Below are 24,933 nucleotides of genomic sequence, written 5' to 3' on the forward strand. Positions count from 1 at the left end.
ATTTAGTGTCATATCAGCTCGTGTTTATCCATTGCAAAATGTTTAGAAAAGCGAGCTTTTTGTGCAGCAAACAAGAGTTTCACACACTGGTCTGACCTTATTTGGAGAAAAACAAATCACATGAGTCCACCTGCGTGCACATTATCCGGAAATTAAGTAAAACGACACTGAAATCACCAAAGCATTCTTAATGTGCACAAACTTCCTCAGGATTCATCAGATTGTGATCAAATGAAAGATTAGTTGTCGTTGTCTCTCGTGCTGGTGAACGCGAGCTCATCCAGTTGATGTGCGCGCAGATGTTGCTCATCGCGCGTGAGGTGCGGCGCGCCTGAGGAGCCTCACATTGGCTACTCTTCACCATCCTCTTTTCTCATGGCGAGAAAGACCTTGGCATGGTAAAGGACATTTGTCGTTGTAATTTGTGTTTTATATCATTTAAATGGCTTTGACCGTGCACTAATAATGTATATGTGGTAGGTTAGCGCTGTGAGATGTGGTGTTTCAATCATGGCAAGGGGTCTGATACCGTGGATCTGGCTGAAGCGACCCGTCTATATCCAGGTAAGACGCCAAAGAAGCATCGCATGTAACTTGTTCATAAATCGTACCGAGTGTTTCGTTTTACTAGCCATTTGTGTACTTGGAATAAATAGTGTGTGAGATTTGAAGGGACGAGGTGGGGACGCTGTTATCCCGTTTGGACTCTGAAGTTTCATCTCTTTAAGCGTCACTCCATCTAACTAGCGACTGATCGAGCGGCACATCCGCGACTCTTTTCAACCATTTTCTTCGACCTTTATGCATTAACCTCGTTGTAATATCTCACTAAAACAGCGAAATTGCATTTTCCTGTGATTTAATGAATGTGATAGATTAAACTGATGTTGCTGCGTTTTATCCATCATCGGGTCGGTCGTTGCTGTAGCAACCGTGCTGCTGTATAACATTTTTATAGTCCTGCTGAAAACATTTCTCCTACCTGTCAGAAACGTAATTCAAAATATAAACCAAGAACCATGAACTCATTGGAGCGCTGATGTGCGTCAAACATTGACGACCTCATTCTACAGTTCTATTAATAATGAGCAAGGTCCATACAAGCTCACATGTTTAACTCAAGAGAATAATAAACTATAGTTTCACTATTACAGACTTTTTTTCAGGGATATTTACTTGGGAGTCTTTAATAATGCTTCTGCAAAGTTTTGCTGATAAATTGATGGTATGTTCCCCTGAAATAGCCTATTAAAATGAAATAACCCTCTGGTGCTGTTCGGTCATTTTTTTTACCAATTTTTTTTACTTCAATTGGTACAAAACTTGGTAAAGGTTTTGGCACTTACTATGTGAAAAAAATCATGGACATGATTCAAAAAGGTTAAATGGTCCTAAAAAAAACTGTCACACTTGAAAAATTACCACATTGGAAACAAATGCGAAGTGAATTCATCTAATGGAAACGTTACTGCACCCAAACAAAATCTTACTGAAAGCTAATTTTTTTTAGATTTCAGCCTCAAATTTGGAACACAACAGCTTTCACAAACAGGGCGGCTTAGATTAAGCCAGGCCTGAGTTTAATTAGGACAATATAATAGCTTTTATGAACATGCCTTAGAAACAAACATGTGCATCTTGATTGTGCATATTTTAATGTTGTCAGTGCAAGTTGCTTTCAGTTAAAACAGTTCAAACATGAATTTTAGTATGGGTCTAGGCTTCAGCCTTGTCTGAGAAACTGGGGGAACCTGTTTAGAAAATGGCTTTGATTTTGTTTGGCTCGAGGTCATGGTGCAAACGACCCTATAGGTTGAAATTACTCTGAACCATCCCTTTAAGTGCTTTATCTGCATTTTACACTGGTTAAAGAAACATGGACTTGACAAACTGTACATAAATTGGACTAACAATACCACAGATTTAAGATGAGCAGAACTATGGCTGTGTTGAGTATTTTACCAGTACTTATATGAAATGCTATAAAATCACTTTCACTGCATCATGAAACCAGTTTGTTTTTGCTTCATTAAGTTTGATCTTTTTCTTTCTTTCTTTTATTGGCAGCAAATGTTTTTAAATCATACTCTGTTTGAAGAACAGAGTGTGGCACTATGAGCAGTGCCGCCATTACTAATCAGAAAAAATGAACACAAACTTAATTGGTTCTTGCATGTATAACACATTTAATTTTTTTCTTGTTTTCTTTCTCATTCCTTGGTTTCCTCACACTTCAGTGTGCGAATAGCTCATAACTCACACAAATTCTGTTTTGTTTGTGTGAAATAAACATATTTAGTTAAAGAAGTATTGTGCTATACCTTCTGTAGCCCCGCCCCTTTTCAGCGCTGCGCTCATTGTCTTTTGTCTTCCGGTTTGTATTTCCACAGCGATCTTACGTATTTATGAATGAATCGCTTGTTTTAAAATCTTCTCGGTCTACTGACATTTGTTAAGACATCTGCTTTAAACATTACAATCCTCGTGATAACTTTCATTAACTTTACAATAAGTAAATCCACTCATGTACAGAGCGTCCGCAAAAACGGAAGTTCAAAGACACTATTCTAAAGATGGCTGCACGCTTGTTTCTCTGGCACATAAGGTCTATAAGGTGAAACCTATGGTGGCTGGTAATCCCTGATGTAGTTCTTTTACTGTACATTCCTCAAAATGAAGGAAATGGCATCAGTGTTGTGGTGAGAGGGATGAGCGGTTCAGACTAGGACGGCAGCCCTCCTTTGAGCATTTTGTTTGTTTTCTGAAGACTGTAATCCTGCATGCTTTCAGCAGCTTACTGAGACTTCTTCAGCTCTGGCTGTCCTCACACTCGGAGTCTGGCACTCGGAGTCTCGAACAAACATCTGTCTGATGTTTGCTTGCTCAAGTAAAAGATTGATGGAGAGAGAACATGAATGTGAGGTGTGCTTTTTAGTGAGCAAAGTGAATCTTAGAAGTAGATATTAACCACTTTGCACTGGTCTTTATACACTATTTTAGTTTGAAGCAATGGTGGCTGTTCTCTGTGAACAACCTACATTTTCTATACTCTGCAGGGCCATATTATATCATAAATCTGTTCATATGCCCAAATGATCTGCTGTAGTACTTTGACCTCTGGAGCTACTATTCTCTCTAAATGGATAAACTCTGAATAGAATGCTTTATTTTATCCACATAAAGCATTCTGTTTAGAGGTCATGTGCTCAGAGCATTTATTATAAAATAACAGCTTTATGCTCTTAAACATTATATGGAAGGAATTAGGAGAACTTGCCTCATAAAATTCACGAGGTTACTGAGACTAAATGCTTCAGGACACAATAGTACTTGTTCAGGAGGTGAGTTTCTCTGTAATGTTCAACATTTCTCTCAGCCAGAGGCATGGGTCACATATTTCAGAGACAGCATTTGCACAAAGCCGCAGTGATAACAGCTGAATATAATATATGTGAACACAGGTTTTTGGCTGTGCTGTTTATTAGTATTCTCAAGTTAGTAATTAAATCTAGACATCTGCATTTTTACTGAAATAGATGGGTCAATGACTTGATGCTATTTTGTCCAAATGTATTAATTTATTCAGAAATACATTTAAAAACAATAAAAAAAAATATAGCTGCAAGCAGCGATGAAGGGGCCAAGCACACAGAAGACACGATAAATCATCCCTTCATGGCTAGGCGCATCAGACCAACTGCAACAATGAGCAATTAAAAACAGATTACAATTTTAGGCAAAATACAAGTAAGAATTTTTGTTGGCATTCATGTGCATTCAACTCGTAATTATGATCTGTCCGACATGACCTGTACGCACCAATAGTTCTCACAAACAAAGGACCTGTTTACACCCTAATTCATACGTTTTTACTAATTGGATAGCTATCTGATTTGTTAAAACTGTTCCATTAACACTTGGCCACATAAATGTGTCTCCGCAAAATTAATATAAATCCGATCTTTAATTCCCGCACTATACGTCCATTTTGGGGTGCTCGTCATCAAATATGTTTGCATATTATTCGTGAACGGTTTGACTAATCAATTTCTATAAATTTGTTGGCATGGTCTGAAGATGATCTGGTTGATTTTTTTTTTTTTTATTAAAAATTGCGGGAAAATTGGCTGAAAAAAACAAACAAAAAACACTGGCTTCTGTCTGTGTGCCAACTTTCTCGCAAGCGGTTCTATGGGCTGCCATAGACTTCCAGAGCAGAAGAAGAACAAGAAGAATTGGAACGCCAACGGATACAATAGGTGACTCCAGTGCTTGGCCCCTGATGACTTGGATACATCTTTTCAATAATGAACATATAGCCTATTCATTCAAACAACATTAATTTAAAGAATCATAAATAAGGGAATGATATCATAGAGAGGATCCCTGAAGACCTTCATAAATGTGTAAAATATCAGATAATTTCACCTTTTTATGATGTGGCAAGGTTAGTTTAGTTAGTAAAGTGTCATATCGTATAGCCCCACAAAATGAATGCTATTTGTTAATTATTAATTCATGGTATTTGTAAAAAAATATATTAATCATTAAAAAATTATTAAAGAACCTTTTGTTTTTATGATTTATATTATAAAAATGTACTTGGTGATTATACTATAAGACATTTTTTGACTTAGATTCGATTTAGACTTTTGTTGAAAATAGCTTTTCGTTTATGGTTCGTTTTAAAGCCTCTTTTTTTGCAAAGGTTGAGGACCAAAACACTGTGACCATCCAGCCATGATGGAAAGAGGGCATTCAAAAGAAGAAGGAAAAAAAAATCCACAGGGAACCTTCAGAAAACAAGTCCAGACAAACTTATAGTTATCAAGGACAAGAGGGATATGAGCGGCCGAATACAAAATGACACAGTTACCCCAGTGCAGTGAATTGTCTCTGGTCCCATAGGTCGGTACATTTCTTCACGCAATTCTCACCCTAGATAGGTTCCATTACACTTTTCATATGCAAGTGTATGACAAGTATCAGCTGTTTTGGTGTTAGTCCAAATATACTGCAATGCTGTTCCATCCATTCCAAGCAGTGATTTGGTGAAACAGTTTTAGCAGAAAAATGCTTGTTGAAGATATGTCTGTTTCTCATTTGGATGACTCAAAATCCATACAGTCCTCTTTCAGCCAAAAGCATTCAATTATTTTGTATAAAACCGTATGATAGCAGGGGAATGCTATCTATATAATTCGATGAAACAAAATCTTGGATGCTTTGAAAAAGAGTGTCTCTAGCCTTAAAGGATTTTAGTACATCAGAAAAGATCTTAAAATTTCACTTTGTGCCTGCTTAGGGCCTGCTACATTGTTTTAATTCTTCTGTTGTCCTAGTTGTTGTCCTGCGTCTTGTGTGGCTAACCTACTGTCCAGTATGTTTAGAGTTTAACCTAGTATTAAATACACCCCTTTTCTCTTAAACAAGAAACTTGGTTCTCATTTCAGCCATATTTCAGTGCAGTTTAGGGATCTGTCACAGTCAGACGACCAATCTCCTCTATTTTGTCCCTGTGGGAATAAAAAAAAAAACAGGTCTCCTATTTACTATAAGTGTCAGGTTGGCCCTCTTTGCTTCCAGTGCAGCCCAGAAGAACTGTGTCACATGCTAAATTAGGTTATATGGTAGGACACATTTAAATATATCAAATATGTATCACGAGGACAGCAGAGAGCTGGATTGAGTGTGGAATATAGGGTGTTATTTTAGGCGTTTTAAGCTAAAATTATTGATAATTTCAAGTCTTAATCTTTTCAAATGATTTTTAATAATACACATAAATATTAAGGATTATTAGTATTATAAGTTTGAATTAAATTTGTTCCCTTATATTTAATGTTTCAAATATATATATATATATATATATATATATATATATATATATATATATATATATATAATATTCATAAATGCAAATATAAATACACACACACACACACACACACACACACACACACACACACACACACACACACACACACACACACACACACACACACACACACACTCACACTGTAATACAACAGAATTGATTAATGTCTTGTTTTCTTGCGTATATTTCAGTTAGATTACTATCAGGTTTTAACATTTATTTAATCTGCACTGACAAATTATCTCAAGCACTAAATGTGAGGGAAAAAAAACAACACAAACATTTGTGACGTTAGTCTTTCCACATCATAAAAGAGCAGCTGCTTTGAAATGACATTTGTGAAACAGCGAACAAGATGTTGCTATGACTAGATTATGTGTTGCTGTTGGAGTCACACATCACCGCATATGGAACAAGGAGCAACTGATTGTCATTCCACATTAATCATGTGCTTTTTTTCATGTGAATCTATGTGTTGAATCACAACCTTCCTGAATCAAAACCTTCCTGAGCTCCAGTGGTTAGGTTGCTGTAAACACTTTGGACTGTTGCAGCATTGAGTCAGTGTGTAGATGGATGTGTCCCATGGGGAAACAGGAGTGAGAGAAACGGGCTGGGGTGCCTGATTGCTGGTTGTTCTCACAGAGATGAGTCAAATTAGACCTGCAGTGCCTGTGTGACGTCTGCTTCCATCAGAACGCCGCCGCTTGGGACCAGAGAAACAGGGAGGAAGAGAGAGAGAGTGGGAACTAACACTATCTCCCATCACACTTATAATGCACCAGAGAAGCTTTTTCTTGTTCCCCATGCCTTATATTTCCTTTAGCGAGTGAATGTTCTTGTTTTCTCTATAGTTCAGGACATTAAAAACCCTTTTGTTTTTAAGTTCATGCGTGACAGCAGCCATCTTTCTCTCACTCTGTCTGTCTTTGTCACTTTTTCTTGCTCTTTCTGATGCTGTCTCCATCTATCCGTCGCTCATTGGTCTGAAGGGGAGGGGGGCATTAGGGAGAAGCAGCAAGAAATCGCTTTATGAACATGAATTATGGATGAGTAGAGAGCAAGCTATGAAAACAAGTGTCAGTGCAAAAATTCTCCCCCACTTGATCCGCTTCTTCTATCCGATCACCTTTCACCGAGCCACTGAGGGGTTTGAGGATTAAAAGCAACAGACATGCTCCATATTCCTTTATGTATGGCCTATTTTTTCGCAGAGTACCTGAAATCGAAGGCTTTGAGAGAGCAAAGAGTAAAGCTTGTGATTGAAGCTGTCAGCACTAGGAGGTTGAATAAATAGTATGATTCTGCGGACCTATTAAGATATCTGTCCCTCTGCAGTTCATCTCAATAGAGACACTGCTGTCAAACCAAACAAGCTGTCTCAGCCTAAGGGGGACAATGTAATATACCTTTACATTTACATGTATGCCTTTAGCAGATGGAATTTCCAGTCATATTACAGAAACCAAATGTTTTATTCTTATTTAGAGGCTTTAAGAAAACGATAGATAGTAGGTCCATTTTGTTTTATATCTTATAATAAAAATTGTTTAAAGGGGGACTTCAGATCATTAATTTTCCTTGATCTGCCCTTGAAAGTAAAGAGTTTTAGAACTCTAAAGTCTCACCCCTGTCCATATAGAACGTCTATTGAAACTAAGCTGCAAGAATGGCTTGTAACTTTAATAACTTTCTGACGTCATTAGATGAATACATTAACATGTCTGCCCACATTTGCATGTAAGTGATGCCTGGTATTTGCAAACATGTCCTGCATGGTCACAATGAAGCGCTAAGGTGGAAGAAGGGAAAATAATTTTTCCTTTTCAGTAGGCCTATTTTTTCTTCACAATATTGTTGGCTTGTTTATTAGTAAAAATATGTGACAAACAAGATAGATTTACGTGTGGAGCAAAATGAGATCATGTGAATAATATTTTTTTATTAAAATATAAAAATGTATAGTTATTTCACTGTCATATATATTTAAAAAAAAAAGAAAAGAAATGAACGCTTTTATTTAATAAGGATGCATTAAATTCATGAAAAGTATATTAAAAGGATTTCTGAAGGATCAAGTGACACTAAAGTCTGGAATAATGACTGCTGAAAATTCAGCTTTGCCATTACAGTAATGAATTACATTTAAAATATATTCCAATAAAATATTTCAATATTGTCATCTTTTTTGATCAAATAAATGCAGCCTTGGTTAGCACAAGAGACTCTGAACCAAACTTATGAACGGTGGTGTATATAAAGATATAAATAATGATTAAAAAAACTACATTATCACACCAAAATTCTGAATAACATTAAAAGACAATAAGAAAAAAAAGTTATGATCCCTTTCATGCACCTCTTCACAGGCTGGTCAGCAGCAGCAGCAGCAGGTTAAATGTAGCTTTAAGAATAGCAGAAGATCTGATCTATTAAGATGCAGACTACCTCACTTAACACACACTCCCTTTTGCCTGGATGTCTTTAGATCAGTTTTGATTAAAACGTTAGATGAAAGCCTTTGAGGGTCATTGGGATACCACTGTTTCTGCCCACCTTTTCCACATCCACTGGTCTTCACTCACTCAGCCACTAATGAAAAGCGGACACAAAGCCTCAATCAATAACCTCTCATTACATACTTCTGTTTGGCTTTGCCTGTAGTGAGGGACGATGTTGTCCTGAGGATGAACATGCCACATTAGCTGAGTTGAAATTAATGTCTCTGTGCATTGATTGAAAAGGTCAGGGGTGGGTTTGCTTTGTTTGTGGAGTACTGCACTTGTAATGGAGCAAGGATCGATCTGAGATACCATGGCAATGAGCATTACAGCATGTCTCAGTGAGCCAAGCGAAGTACTTATTGGTTTAAACAGACCAGTATGCATACATGCTTGAGTGCATATAGAGGTGCAAACAGATTTAGCCTCATGGGAGGGCAGCAAAGAAAATAAATCACATGCAGACGGTAGGCTTTTATTTGTACTTAATTTAAAGCTGTGCATTTAAATATGCAGAGACAGCTATGAGTAGCCATTAATTCAATTCACGTTTATTTGTATAGTGCTTTTCACAATACACATCATTTCAAAGCATGAGTCCATATTACATGAGTCCATATTACAATTGAGTCCATATTACAATTAATACATTAAGGGGATAGTTCACCTAAAATGAATGGGTGAATTTGATTTCACCAAGTGCAACATGTTCCTGGAACAACATCTTTGTTGATCCTGGAACAACATTCCAATCAACCAATCAGATCCGAGGGACAAGTTTATAGTTTATGTCAAGTTTTGGCTTACAACCAGGGTTAAATTCATCTACATCAGTGTTATTCACCAATCATTTCCCTCTGATTTTAGGGATAAGTTATGGGTAGGAGTAGGGATAGGGTTTAGGACAAAATTTTTGGATTGAAATATTGTTCCAGGATCAACAATATATGTTGATCCAGGAACATATCAAACATATAAAAATCACAGATGAGGGAGAGTCAAGGTTAGTCATCAGTCTTTTAAAATATCAGATAATATGACGTATTAATGACAAGTTAGGTCAGTTTGTAAGATGTCATATGTTGCAAATCTCCAATTTAAAAAAAAAAAGTTTTTGAAAAGTTTTTGATATTTTGACATCAAGTCTTTAATTGTAGCAAAACATGAATAAAAAAAGTATATTTTTAGGATATATATCCGCCTGGAAAGCGATTGTCAGGATCATCTAAATGCAGGATTTTCAAAAGTATGTATGTAAAATTCGCAGCATAGACTTTTAAAAATACGTCCAAGAGTTTTATACGCCGGTCTGTTATTGTAGGGACATTGACATTATATTTTCACACCCCTAAACATGATGCTGAACAAAACGAACTGTAATTGGTTGCTTTACATGTCAGTCAGACGACCTCTGGGCGGTCCTTAGCCAATGAAAGCAGTAGTCAGTCTAAAGGTCTGGCTACTCGAGACTAAGCACCGGCTAAAGAGAGTTCATCTCAAAGTGCTGACAGACAGAACCTGTCCTTAAAGCCCATAATTGTAAGAGGAGCTGATAGAGCTCTCCAAAAAATGAAATTAAAGTTCTCATGAAGTGCATTGGTCTAAATGCAGCTTTCATCCTTGGCTCGCTTAATAAAGTCTTGCAAAAATTCCTAAAACTATTTGCTCCTCTATGCCTTTTCTACTCCCCCATAAAAGGCTGAGCCACAGGCTCATGTGGTACGGAGCCTTGTGTGGACTTTTCTCTCCGACTTGTGATTGAAATTCCACGCAGTCTTCAGTTCGGCTGAGAGCCGAGAGTGATGTGGGGGCCGCTGCTGAATTTTTTACACTGTCTATCGTCACATTGCATGTGAGTTCACAGCAGTGGAGCATCTAAATGCTGTTTGACACATACATACAGATGATCCACTGACCAGCATGATCCCAGTGTACTAAACGATGAGAGCTTTCTGACACTGCGATCCTCTGTTAATTCAAAGTGCTGCCATGGAAACACTTCCTGTCACAAGGGGGGGACCCGTCATCCCGAGTGGCAAACTATAAAGCTATTGATGTCAAACTCACTCTATTTGATTTATGAGCTACTGCTTGATACTCAAGAAGCAGAGCGTTGCTGTTTGTGTTGTCTTGTTGAAAACAAGTTTAAAAACAATGAAACAGTTTGCATGCATTCCAGGCATTATGGGTAATGCTTGTCTTTTGTAGCAACAAGGTTATGGATTCCTGGATGATAAGACTTGATCAGATTAATTGTTTTAATTTTGTCTGTGGACTGACTGATTTGATCATCTCCATCTTGTTATCTTTGGAAAGTCTTTGTTAGGCTTCCTCTCTCATTATGCAAGATACGAGTATGCATTCACATTTTACAGTTATGTATGTGAAAACAGTGATCATGTGAAAACATTAGAAATACGCCTAGTGAGCTGGAAACATTAAATGAATTACATGCAGCTGCAGCTGAGTTTTGTGAATCATCCTGGAGAGAGATGGGTCATTCTGAGGAAATAGTGCCTTTGTAATGGGTGCTGAAAATTCAGCTTTGCCATTAGATTTTCAAGTTTATTCAGATACAAATATAAAACAGTTTAAATTGCAATAATATTTCATTGTATTATTGTTTTTACTGTATTTTTGATTGAATAAATGCAGGTGAGCATAAGAGACATATTTCAGAAACATTTAAAAATCTTACCGACCCCAAACTTATATACTGTATATGTGTATATCCTATGTGCTAATCCACTATTATATACTATATTTGTTGATATATATATGGTGGAACAAAGAGCAAAGCATGCAAATATTTCACATAAATCTTATATCTGATTTTTCACTACATGATTTTCATGGCCAAAAAGAATTCACAATAATGATATATCACAATATCTACTGAAATCTAGGAAAAAAGAAAGAAAGAAAAAAAGAATAATGCTATGTTAAATTCATCTTTACTTGTTTTTTGTTTAGTTTTTTTGTTTTAAGAATCACACCATTGCATACAAAGAGAACAATTACACTTAATGGCAACCAGTTTGAAATAACTTCCTTTTGTGAACTGATGTAAGCTCATTAATCAATCCAATGGCGGTTTTCCAATAATATGGCTGAAGGTCTTTGCGCGTTACTGTCTTTCCTTTTACACAACACAACAAGATTAAATAAAATACATTTTCTCATATGTATTACCTCATCGGACTCCATGAATGAAAAATGTTTTAATGATATCTGGGCATCATTAAAAGTGAGCGAATGTTTGATTATTCTTTTTAACTCTTTAATTTTGTTTTACCCGCTCAGATTAGGAAACTATGTCGCTTTTGAGGTCTTCACGTCTGTTTTACGTGGGTCTCACGATCATAAACTCGCCAGCTTCGGTCACTAAACAGAGGTATTTTGCTATATACCTGAGATGGTCGCATTCACGCTTACACAATCAAAGATACTTTTGTATAGCCCCCATGGTTTTTGCATACACTTGAATTTAAAGTAAAGTTTACTTCAGTAGAGGTATGGCCACTACTACAGATATATGTCGACCAACTTTACTTCTCTTATAATAGCTTTGGATTGGCCATGCCGTGATTTCTCACGTACACTTATCTAAAGTAACATTAAATTAAAACAGAGGTAAGAAACAACCAAAGTTAGGTTGGTCAAACAGCATTTGCTGCCCTAAACGGAAATTCACTTCTTGTCTTTGCAAAACCAAGTACATTTGAATTAGCACCAAATATTAGTCGTCACTAATCTGACACAGATTTGAGGTAACATACGAATCTGTTTAATCTACTTGGGAAAACAATTGAAATTGAATAAAATTGAAATTGAAATTGAATAAAATCAAATGTAACAATTTATTATGTCAGGTAAATGTATCATGCCAATTTCATAATCAGTTCAAAGATAATAAATGCAAATCATCAAATGCTCTGGAATAATGAGAAAAGATGCGAACCTGAGATTACATGATCTTGGCTACTTTCAGCATCACAGGCTAATTTGAGCTACAAATCGCCACGGGCCTTCTTCAGCATCTCCCTAAATACTCAGACCAAGGCAGAACCTCTTTTCAAATGTAAACATGAGTTCACAGTGGGAATTTGCATTAATCACCGTCCCAGACTTACTAGGGACAGAGGTTGATTTACATGGAAACATTTGCTAACAATGGGAATTTGCATTGAGTTTACACCTTTGAGAGCAGGATGCCATTTGCCTGGAAGACACACCCTCCTCTGTGTGCGAGTTATCTCTAAACTCTTAAATACCTTATTACCTGTTGGTTTACTTCTTTGGGAATGAGACCTTTGTACCAGTCGCACTGAGACATTTCAAATGATACCAAACGTGTGTAATACTGTATGATAATTATTCACATTAAACCATATAGATTCTTGGGTGAATTTTGGTGATCTCAGCATGAGAGTGAAGGAAGGGGGAAGAGGGAAAGAGATGTAGATTAGGGTGATTCTGAGGCGAGACTTGCACAATTGTGAATGGTGCACAAGAGTGAGTTAAAATTTTAATTTCCTTTGTTCTCTCAGAGAGTTGCCCTCTCTTCCAGTTTTTCCAGTCTTACACTGATGTGGCTTCTCATCACAAAATGTGGCAGAAATTATATTATTTTATAATATTCTATACAGGTGAGGGCTATAATCCTTATGAAAATACCCGAGATAGCTTGAAGAGCACAGATAAGACATATACTGTCACAATGGTTTGTTGATTTTTTTCTTGTTTATTCAGTCAATGTCTCTTTCTGAATTTATTTCAGCTGTGGCGATATCTTTTTCTATATTAGAGATTTCCTGCACGTTCTGTGCGAGGGCACACTCCGGTGTCGAGTATGAATGAAACATAAATTACATGTGAGAGTTTAGCGTTCCACAATGCTCTCATCGCCCTATTTTGGATAAAAAAAAATGTAATAAAAAAAAAAGCTCTCTAAAGATATTTGAAGTAAACATACGATAATCCATACGTTTTTATCCGAATGAGCACACTTTTGGACTAAAAAACCAGTGGAGGGATGTAAATTTAATAAAACACAGAAAGACGTCAGCAGTTAACAAGTTTTGGTGCAACATTTCCTCTTTCAGAACTAGCAAAATAATTAGCTGTGTCCCAATTCAGAGGCCGCATCCTTCGAAGGACATGGACTTCAAAGGAAACACCTTCGAAGGCCACAAAGATTGGACCGAGCATTGTTAAATGGGACGGTCTAGCCCACGGAGGATTGTGCTTGTTGCCTAGCAACTGTGACAGCTACCATTGATGAGTGGGAGCAACATTTGTACTGGACTTTTTTGAAGGTTATATTAAACTGTCTGAAAACAAACCAGGGTTCACAAACTGTACAAACTGTCTAAATATGTTCACCATGGTCAATTTCTGTATAATATAAAGAGTATAAAATATATATAATCACATCTTAGTAAGATAAGTCAACATTTGAACCGCTTTAAAGGTTTTATATATGTATCATTAGATATTTAAGTAAACTGAAAACCAATACTTGAGCTTAAAATTGTAATTTAGCAATTTCTCTCAAAACAAAACTGTCGTCACTGGCGTGCAATGAATTCCATCTGTTGTATCCTTCATTTCACGGGAAACGAAGGACGCATTTGAAGGAGCCTTCGAATTGAGAGACAGTCTTTGTTGTGCAGCGGTGACGCAATCGGCCTTCGAATGCGGCTTTCCGAAGGATGCAGCCTCTGAATTGGGACGCAGCAATAGAGTGCTGCGGGGATGATGCATTTTTGTAGGCCAAAACCCAGAAGCGAATTAGCATTTTAGCACTTCTGGTTCCATCGTTCTGAAGTCAATGGGTATTTTGAATGGGTTACTGGTTAAATGGCTGAAATAAGGTCTGTGATTAACACAAACTCAAGCTGCTTTCACGTAAGTATTACCCCACGCGTTAGTTGTTGTGTCTTGGAGATTACAGAAACAGTTGCTGTCGGGGAGATTAAACATTACGGCAAACAGGTAAGCTCAGTTCACTTTTACAGTCTCATTGTGCACTTATAATCGCACTATTACAAACTATTCTAACTCAAACTTTCAGGGAAAATGTTTTTAGATAAAAACTGAAAGAATTGTTGGAAGCTTAGTGGTGGTGACGTTGAAGTCGTAGGACCGTGGTGTAGTTTGTTACTTCGTTTATAGTACCTTTAAATTTTTAGGCTTCAAAATTCATTAAAGTTGTATTCATTGGTGAAAATTATCTTGATGGACAAAACGTGTAAGTATCATACAGTTTTGTTGATCACAGAACTTATTTTCTGCAATAATCCAAAAACATAATTTAGGTTTTTGTTGAGGGAGCCAGTTAAAGGAACCCGTGTGATTAACGAGTCATTTTACAAATCCAAAATCCAAACAACTTTGGTTGTTTTGAAATCCCAAAATCTCTCAGTGTAGAGCATAATATACAGTATATATATACATATACACACACACATATATATATATATATATATATATATATATATACATAACTGACACACCTATGTTCCTCAACAGTTTTCTGCATCCCTCCACCACCCGGTCTCCTCACACTTTCATGGTTACTATCCTTGCCAGAGATACAGGGGGAGTACTCTGGGTTCGGGCCAAATTCTGAGCCCTCCCCTCGGACAGAATGCCAAATACGCATACTCTTATCTGATTATTTGTAAGTGTGAACTCAAGAAATTAAAAAGGAAGTCACCTTACAATAAGAAAATATTTTGAATAAAAAGTGACACACTAGACAGAGTCAGATCTTTAAAATAAAGTGATGTTCAATATTCTGCTAAATATTAGTATAAATCTTTTAATTACAATGGATGAAATTCTATGAAGCCTCTATGCGGGTAAATAAGGGGAATTTATGTCGGTTAATAGGTTAAAGAAGTATAGGAAAGTTTCAATGGTCCATTTCTGAGATAGGTGGCGGTAATGCACATATTTGTTTGCGATCCGCCGTAAAAAAAAAACAAGAAGAAGAAAGCTCCGGAAGCGCGCGCGCCCTCAGATCACTTGGATGTGGTTGTATACAAGAGGTAAAACCGATATAAATACTGTTCGTTTTCTCACACAAACCGCTCGTTTCGTGTCTTAGGCCATCAATGTGTACTTACGATGGGGAATTGTTTAATTTGGACTTCTCTGTGCATGCTCTTTGAGGTGGTGACCATAGACCTGCATTATATGACTGACAGACAAGAACGGTTTGACCTAAAAATATCAAAATTGAAACTACTGCGGAAACAAAGACACCTACATCTTGGATACCCTTGAGGTAGGCTAAAACATACCAAAATTTAATTTCAAAGTGAACTATCCCTTTAAGCCAGCAGACATCAGCCGAACAGGAAGGAGAGAATGGCAGTGGGAGGAATTCAAAAAACTGATTTAGGATTGATGAATGAACCTCTTCTCTCAAACCTTGACTTTGGACTCAGGGAGATGTCTGCCTACAAAACTGAGCATTCTGTCACCCCATTGCCATGGCGACAGCTCCTCTGGGCTTTGTGAGGTATGAAAGGCTGTACAGGACGCTGGCCTGCCACAACTCTCCAACGCCTGTCATCCTGGCTTAGTGAGGCAGTGAGTTTGAGACAGTGGGGGGAGAGACCCTGAAGGGTATGAGATTTAAAGAGTAGAGTAAGATGGATTCTCAGATGGAAATGGCAGAATTGCATCTCACTGAGTGCCCGTAGCGGAGAGGGAGTGATGTCCTGTCATTAGGGAAGCCACTGAAGAAAAAGACAGTGTAAGAGAGAGAGATCAGATTAAATTATAGACAAACTAACAGATGAGACCAATGAGAGGGTGACTAAAACCTCCTTTCAAATTATTTAGGAAAAAAGTTCTCAGTTCTGCTGACTGTAGCCAGACCAGGCTCTCTGGACCTGACCAAATTTTAAATTGGAAACTGGAAGGGCAGTTCAGATTGTGAGGTTTAGTTCAATCAGTTGGGACTTGAAATCAATCTACTTTATATCATTGGCATTGTGGTTATTGGTTTAGATCAACTTGGCATAGGATATTGGTTTGAATCTCCAGGCTCTGAAAATAACTGGATTTGCTTTATCAAAATAGAGTACAGATAAAATCGTACTCAGGCTTGTACCATGAAATAGGAGGCTGATTAAAAGAAGCTTACTGTCAGTTCGAAATTTGGATGTTCTCCGAGATAAAATGTCATCGCGCGAGAGAAAGAGAGCTGAGCCATAAGCACTGAGCCATAAGCAAAATAGACTGAAGAAGAAGAAAGTCCATCACTGTCCAACTGACGTATCATCATCCTTAATAGAGAGAAGAGGCTCCATCAGGTCTGTTATTTGTCTGCTAATCTCTTGCAGTATGCATAATAGGCAACTATGTTTGAATATGTTATGAGATCATTCACTCTAGAGTATTTAAAGATTGCAGGGCAAATGGTTACATATGCAGCATTCATTTGACTTATTTAGTAGTCTTGGGTTTTACAATTATAATAAATAATAAAATGAATTTAATTATATATATATATATATTAATTGTGTCTGTCTTATCTAATATCTCTATATATCTCTCTACAATACAAAATATATATTTCTATCAACTCTCTGAAGATTTTTTTTAGCATGGTAATAGGTATGACAATGTAAATGTATTTGGCCTTAGCAGATGCTGCCTCTGCTGTTGATTTTTGCTGCTTCTGTTGTTGATTATTGCTGCTGCTGCATAGCAAGTAGAGGGACTTGCTACTGCCAATACAAACATTGATGTGCTGCTGTGGCGTGTAAGACATACTGCTGCTGCACAAATAGCATATATAAAATGACCCATAGCAAATCTGTACAGGTGGAGCTGGGGAAGTTAGAGGGTTTCAGAGGAACTGCCATAGTAAATGCTAAGCAGCTATTTAAATGTTAAGCAGCGAGCTCATTGGCTGCAGATGTGACAGGAGTCAATCAGCTAGTGCCATGTAGTAAACAGTGTAAATGTCATCAGGATGCATTAAGGACCCGCCAGCCTGTAGAGTTTCATGACAGAATTTATAACAGAAAATATGCTTTGACTTTGGAACTGAGAAAAGATGGTGCTAACACTTGTCAGTCAGCATTGTTATCGGCTAATGCTGATCGTCTCAAAATGGCCAACATTTGGCTCATAATTTATTGGTCTACTATAGTTTTGCAATTTGATGTTTACACTGGATTAAATCCCAAAGTACCACCAGTACGGTGTTATATGCTGTTTTAGAAAACTCATAATAAGCAAACACTTTTCGCATGCTTGGCCTCATTTACACTCAAGCAAAATAAATAATGAATGATTTTATGGAAAAAAATGTTTAAATGTTGCATCAAGGAGAACATCTCTATTTGGGATTAAATCTAAAAACTCACATTTTAACAACCAGCCCATCATGCGACCCTCTCTACTTCATTTTATTTTGCAGGTCAGGGCTATCATACCCACAACATTTAAACACTAGCTACTTTGATATAGAGATCGCATGGCTGAAATCATTGCAATTAATAATTCATAATTTCTTATAAATTTTGCAAGTAGTATAGCTGTTTGCACTGAGCTGAGCAAAGTTCAGAAAACTGTTCCTCTGAGGTTTGATTTGCACTGAAAGACAATGTGTGCTTTCCTGTTCCAACCAAATAAGATTTAGAAATCTCCTTTAAATCATTTTTTATATCACCCCACCACCTTCACTATACTCATCTTCACTTTGGTAATTGCACTTTCATACTTACCTGATTTAAAACCATTAACATTGTACTCCAATTTGGTACATGTCAAAAAACAACACATTATTATTATAGTACTACAGTATTTTCTATAGATCTGTTCTGTTAGTGCAGACTATCCTTGCATCCGAATATGCCTACTTCCATAGACAAAAAGAGTATGTGAGCCAAGCAGTATGTTTGAATTCACAGTATTCTTAAAACAGTAGGCGAACAGTTCCTGGATGACCTTCTATTTCTGATGAGATTTTGAAGTGTACATCCAATGGACACTTTACTATCCCAAGAGGCCACGGGAGAGGATTTGTAAATGGCAGTGAAGCGATGCAACTGACGCCGTACGTCACATGACAGTGACAAGACAACATTGTCATTTCATTCATACCACACACATTCAAACCATATAAAACATACTTTTTTAATAATATAATAATAATGATAATAGTTCATTACATTTATATAGTTGCTTTTCTGGGTATACTCAAAGTGCTTTACATAGAAGGGGGGTCTCTCCTCAACCACCACCAATGTGCAGCATCCACCTGGATGATGCGACGGCAGCCATTTTGCACCAGAACGCACACCACACACCAACTTACTGGTGGAGAGGAGAGAGAGTGATAGAGCCAATCAGTATATGGGGATGATTAGGAGGCCATGATGGACAGAGGCCAATGGGCAATGGGATTTTATTGACCACAGAGAGTCAGGACCTCGGTTTAACGTCTCATCCGAAGGACAGGCAGATTTTTCACAAAGTTCTAAACAAAACGTAGTATAGCCTGCGATTTCCGACGCAACGATTGTTTCTCATCTGTCATGTTATCACATACTTTCACTTTCCTTAGTTATTTGTTTTTGCTACTGTTGCTGTGTGTGGATGTGTTTGCATGATGACCAGCTTAAACAAACTCTGCATACAGGTGGTAAAGCGCTCAGCAAACCACTGCCACACAAAGTTCCTCTTAAAACACAAAACAATAGACCAGATCTACAGATTCAGCCACGAGGCCCATTCCTCCTCCTCATGCTGGAGGAGAAGTTCTGTCAGCTCAGATTTTGCAGATAAGGAAATGTCAGACCACGGAGGGCTGCGATGCTGCTGAAATTAGCTGGCTGTGTGCTACCCCGCTCTCTCAAACGTTTGCTTGTTGTGTCAGGCGAGCTTTGACTCCAGCTCATCATTTGAAATCTCTCTTCCTACGTCCTGACAGTAGATCTCTCTCAAACACTTGCAAATATATTGAAGATGAAGATGAAGACGTAACATACATTAAGATGGCTTTGCTCCTCATGTCCCAAGGACATTCTGCCCATAGGAAAATATAGAAAATTGACCGTATAAGACTCAAGCACTCTGTCAGAGGAACACGCATCTGGGAAATGTTCTTATGGATTTGGAAACATTTCCCTGTTGCACCAAAAATAAGTTGTTTTTAGTAATCTAGGTAAAAATGATATTTCATGAAGGAAGTGCACTCAGTGGCTTGAAGTGAGGGGGCTATCTATTTATAAAGGATCACACATCCTGTGTGGCTGTCAGGAAGATAGTTTCCCACTGCTCTGAGCTTTAAAAGGTCACACGTAAATAAAAGATGAAAGGATTTTTCTGGGTTTAATACCTTTATCATGGTTAAACACTTATTAACGAAATGAAGGATATTGTTCAGTTGTTTGTCCTCATAAGTATTACATTTATTTTAGCAGTACATTTTAAGTGTATGAAACTAGAAAGCTATGATTAATAAATAATTAATAATAGTTGAAAATAAATTTTCTCTTACAATTATATATATATTCTGTATATAACCTAATAATTCTAATAATTTCATCCTCTATTCGAGAAAGAATCAAATCTTTCCCATTACATTTCTTTAGGGATGGAGACTATAAGTCTTTCCACTGAGCTGTGATTTTTTTTTCATCTGGTTTTTAGCAGTCCTGGCACTTATCGCTACCATTGCAGTACGACCTGCAGCAAATTATATCGGCTCATAATCAGCGTACATCAGCACACAAATGTCTTCAAAACTGCCTAGAGCTGAAACTACAGTCCAAAACAGTTCATATTGGGGAGATGTTATCAAAGGTAAGGGTTTTTTAAGTGTTTCTTTGTCCCTCTCTGTTGGTGCACAGGCCCGGTTCTCCTACCTACACATGAAGTACCTGTTTTTTTCCTGGTTGGCTGTTTTCGTGGGAAGCTGGGTGGTGTATGTAGAATACTCTTCATACACCGAGCTGTGTCGTGGACATGAGTGCAAGAACTCTATTGTGAGTTTTTAGTACTTACATTAAATATTTGCTGACCAATATGGTAATGTATACTAGACTAGACTTCCACTGACACCTAGCAGATTGGATGCAGTAATACAAAAGTAATAGTTTGATGCATGTACTGTTCATTTATATAGCACTATTCAAGTTTTATGGTTTTATTATTATTATTATTATTAAATAAGGGATAAGTGCACCTCCACAGCTGTGTTACAAACATTTGTACAAACATTTTATACAAAAGGGAGCCATCTAGAGGAGAGTAATTGTAAAGACACTGACTTATTAAATGGATCAGGCAATCTTTGGGGAGTACAATGTAATGGAATAAAATGAATAATGCAGTGTAGACTCTGATGTATGTGTATCTCCATGTCTTTACAGTGTGATAAATTCCGGAAGGGGGTGATTGATGGTTCAGCCTGCAACAGCTTGTGTGAAAAGGACACTCTTTACTTGGGGAAATGTCTCTCTGCCAAACCCAGCAATCAGGTCAGACACAACAAACTGTAGTTGCTCCTTAATATAACAGTAATTCTTGTCTGATCTTTCATTGAGTGTGTGTTTTTGGTGATCTGGATGTGCACCGATATGAATTTGCTTGTAAAGTTAAAGTAAGGATGTATCCATCCAAAATCCATCCATTCGCTCTTTATAATACTGTATTATTCAAAGTAAGTGCTCGGCATTGTAATGGTATCTAGAATTACTTTGATGACTAACATAACATTGTATTTAAAGACCACTGGGACAAGTCTAGCTAATGAATACAAGACTTGTGCTTATGAAAAATAGAAAAATGAAAAATAAAACTTTAAAATGTCTAGTGCTCTCACACTTGTCACCTTCTTGTTTAGGTATATTCTGGCAGTTGGGGGGATTTGGAAGGGATCATTAAGTGCCAGATGGAGGAGGACCCTCATTATGATCTGGGTGCAGAACTGGAGCCCCGAAAAGAGTCTGCATCCTTTAACAGGCCAACCAAAGGGACATCAATGGAGAAGTTCAAAGAAATGGTCTTCAGCCATCTAAAGGTCTCAAATCCCATGCAGTATTGTAACATAAAAAATTAATTTTGCGCTTTAACATTTTAGCATTGGAAATTTAATTAGTGAACCAGTAAACATGCGACTTTGACATTTATAACCATCCATTCTCCAAACCAATTGTCCTATGTCACAGGGAAGCTGGAGCCTAATATAATATTATTGAAAATAATAATAATTATATTTATTAACAGTATGACTGCACAGTAAATAAATAAATGAATGAAAACCTCTGTGCTCTAGTGCACTGAAGGTGATGTCTGAAGCTGTTATAATTAACCCCCTATTTAACCCTTTCTTTGTGAATTTATGTAAACATTCATTAATTGTACTTCATGAATTTGACTGTTTTTTAAATTAAAAATAGATATTTTCATATCCTGGAAGACCTTTCTCCATGCAGAGACAAATGTATTTACAGCATCTCTTCCAGACAGCTGTTAATAACCCGTTTCAATGACGCTTTTCCCCTGACAGGCAAAAGTAGGAGACCAAGCCAACTTAGCAGATTTGGTGACCCTTGTGCTTGGAGTCGCTGACAGCAACAAGGATGGCCAGATCTCCCTGTCAGAAGCACATTCAGCTTGGGCTTTACTGCAGCTGAATGAATTCCTGCTGTCCGTCGTGCTGCAGGACCGAGAGCACACCCCCAGACTGATGGGCTTCTGTGGGGACTTGTACGTGATGGAGAAGGTTCCTTACGTACCACTCTATGGCGTCAGCCTACCGTGGATGGTAGAGCTGTGGATTCCAGCCAGCCTGCGGCGAAGCATCGACCAATGGGCTGCTCCCTCCTGGCCCCGCAAATCTAAGATAGCAATCGGCCTGCTCGAGTTCATCGAGGATGTCTTCCACGGCACATTCGGAAGCTTCCTCATGTGCGATGTTAGTGTCACTGGGTTTGGTTATACAGAGCGCCATGATATAAAGGTGGTAGACGCAAAGCGTATTGTACCCGAAGGTGCTTTTCAGGAAGCAATGCGTGAAAGGCGGTGCGAAGAGGACAGTGACTGTGTGTACGGAAGGGACTGCCTCACTTCCTGTGATCTCACTAAACACCGCTGCACTACGGAGGTCACGCAGCCGAATCTGGCTAAAGTATGTAGCACACTGAAGGACTATCTTCTGTATGGTGCGCCATCAGACATTAAAGACGAACTGGAGAAACAGTTGTACGCCTGCATTGCTCTCAAAGGCGCCAGCGAACAGATGGAAATGGAGCACTCCCTGATTCTCAACAACCTCAAAACTCTGCTTTGGAAGAAGATATCTCACACAAAAGACTCCTAATAATACATACAACTAAGTTATTGTTCTTATACAGAACACTGAATATACAGTATATGAACAACTGGGGCTGTGTGAATGATATCGACCACCCATATTTTGCCTAATATAATTACATATTTTTATTTTTGGCCTGCATTTGTAGAGTACTGTCAATATACTCTTCATGGCACCTTGATTTGTTACATTACTCAGTCTTGACTCAATCCCAAATTCTAAAAGCTTTTTAGAGCTTTTAGAGAATCAGCAGAGAAATACTTCTGGTAATGCATGTCCTCTCCAGTGCCAAGAGAATTATTAATCTTACTGCAGATCCCTGTTCAGAAAAACTGTGACAATCAAACTGCGTCTTGTCCAGGGGTTTTCAAACTGAGGCCGGGGTCCCCCATTTTACAGAAAAAAATAGTAATTTTTCAAAATGTTTTTTTATTGCAGACAAAGTTACCTTGTTAACACGATAAATAGGTTAAACACAATATAGATTTGATTTTGAATTAATCTTTTATTTCTGATTAAAATAAAATAATTTTATTATACTGACAGCTCTGGTTTCAAATCTGGGTTTTACTAAAGGTGTAGTGGGTAAAAATAAGATAGCAGTGAACCTAATATAAAGTCAATACTGTCCATATAAATATTTGAATAATTTACGTTGAATTTAGTCCAGTGATAGCATTTCTTTATAGATAAAAAATATATAGACGTCATTACTTTATGTCAGGGATAATACAATTTTTTTTTAAAATTCTGTCATTTACTCACCCTCGTGTCATTCCAAACCCATAAGACTTCTGTTCATCTTTGACTGACACTTTGATGATTCAAGTCCAAATTTTCAGAAGACACACATGCGCTTTTATGATGAACAGATTGAATTTAAGCTTTTGTTCACATGTAAACATCAACTCACTCCATCAGTTGTGGTAAATATAACCAACAAGGTTTATTCTCATGTCAAGCAGGTTCATTTGAGCTTCTGTTTATGTTTGCTGATCAATGTTTAAATGTGAATAAAAGCCTAGCATTAATCTGTTCATAATATAAAGCGATTGAGTCTCTTCAGAACATTTGGACTAAACCTTTCGGTTCATACGGATTAATTTTACGATCTCTTTATGAACTTTATGAAGCATCAGTGGTTGCGTAGCTGTCAATGGAGAGTACAGAAAGCTCTCAGATTTCATCAAAAAGATCTTCATTTGTGTTCCGAAGATGAAAGAAAGTCTTATGTGTTTTGGAACGTAATGAGAGTAATTAATGACAGAATTTTATTTTGTGCGAACTAACCCTTTAAGGGGGCCTTGGCATCAGAAATTGTGAAATCCCCTGCTCTAAACTGCCGAAGATATACAATTCAAATTTCAGAACATTTACATGCTTCCAATTTTTACTACAAAAGATGTTAAATTATTTGCATGATTCATAATTTTCAGACTGTACGTTTACTCAATACAGTACTAGGTTAGAACAATTATGCTGTCACTCATTTTCTTTTGAGTCAAACTGAAAAGTAATTTTAATGATCGATTTTAGAGACAAGATGTGTGAAGAAATGTTTAAATATTATTTTTGAACTCATTTCATCTTAATAAACATCAAGCTCTTTTCATTTCATCTTTGTTTTAAATATGTAATGGCATATAAGCTAGCACTCTTATATAGTTAGGATGCAGGGTCCTTCACAAAACTTAAGTAAATGAGACCCGTGCTGGCAAAATGAGTTGCAATGAGCACATTTTCAAAATTGAGTTTTCATATTCTCCATAAATGATTTGTTGGAATCAAAGAAAAAAAGCTACATTAATGAAACAGCCAGCCAATATATTAAGACCTACTGTACCACAAAGATCTAATATAAAAATATACATATTTTCCCCCAACAGTTTACCAAACGTTCACTTAAGACATTACGTATAATGTTTGCTTGAATACTCGCCAAGACAGATATTTTGAAATACTGCAATTCTGTGTATATCGGGATCACGCGCTGTCAGAGCACAGGTCACATGTTTTGAACTCCTGGCCTGACAGTGCGTTTTCAGTTTATTCACTCATTCAGAAGAGTGTTCACGACAATACAGCAAACTGAAAGATAAAATTGCCATTGTTTGCCACTTACTTATGTAAATGCTAAAGGTTTCCCTAAAGTCAGGTGTTAAAGCAAGGAAATACACAAATCATTAACATTTGAAAATACACCA

At 37.3% G+C, this 24,933-nt stretch overlaps 1 protein-coding gene across 1 annotated transcript; it reads left to right on the forward strand.

Annotated features, from left to right (window-relative positions):
* Window positions 1–265: 265 nt before the first annotated feature.
* dipk1ab (divergent protein kinase domain 1Ab) lies at window positions 266–24,345 on the forward strand. The gene is given in 8 exon segments (XM_079883609.1): window positions 266–326; window positions 329–367; window positions 369–398; window positions 481–564; window positions 20,262–20,396; window positions 20,784–20,891; window positions 21,257–21,433; window positions 21,923–24,345. Coding segments are annotated over 8 exon segments (1,425 nt in total). The 5' UTR covers window positions 266–287; the 3' UTR covers window positions 22,736–24,345.
* The last annotated feature ends 588 nt before the right edge of the window (window positions 24,346–24,933 follow it).

The sequence above is a fragment of the Squalius cephalus genome, assembly GCF_949319135.1.
Source record: "Squalius cephalus genome assembly, chromosome: 10".
In the NCBI taxonomy this organism is placed as follows: Eukaryota; Metazoa; Chordata; class Actinopteri; order Cypriniformes; family Leuciscidae; genus Squalius; species Squalius cephalus.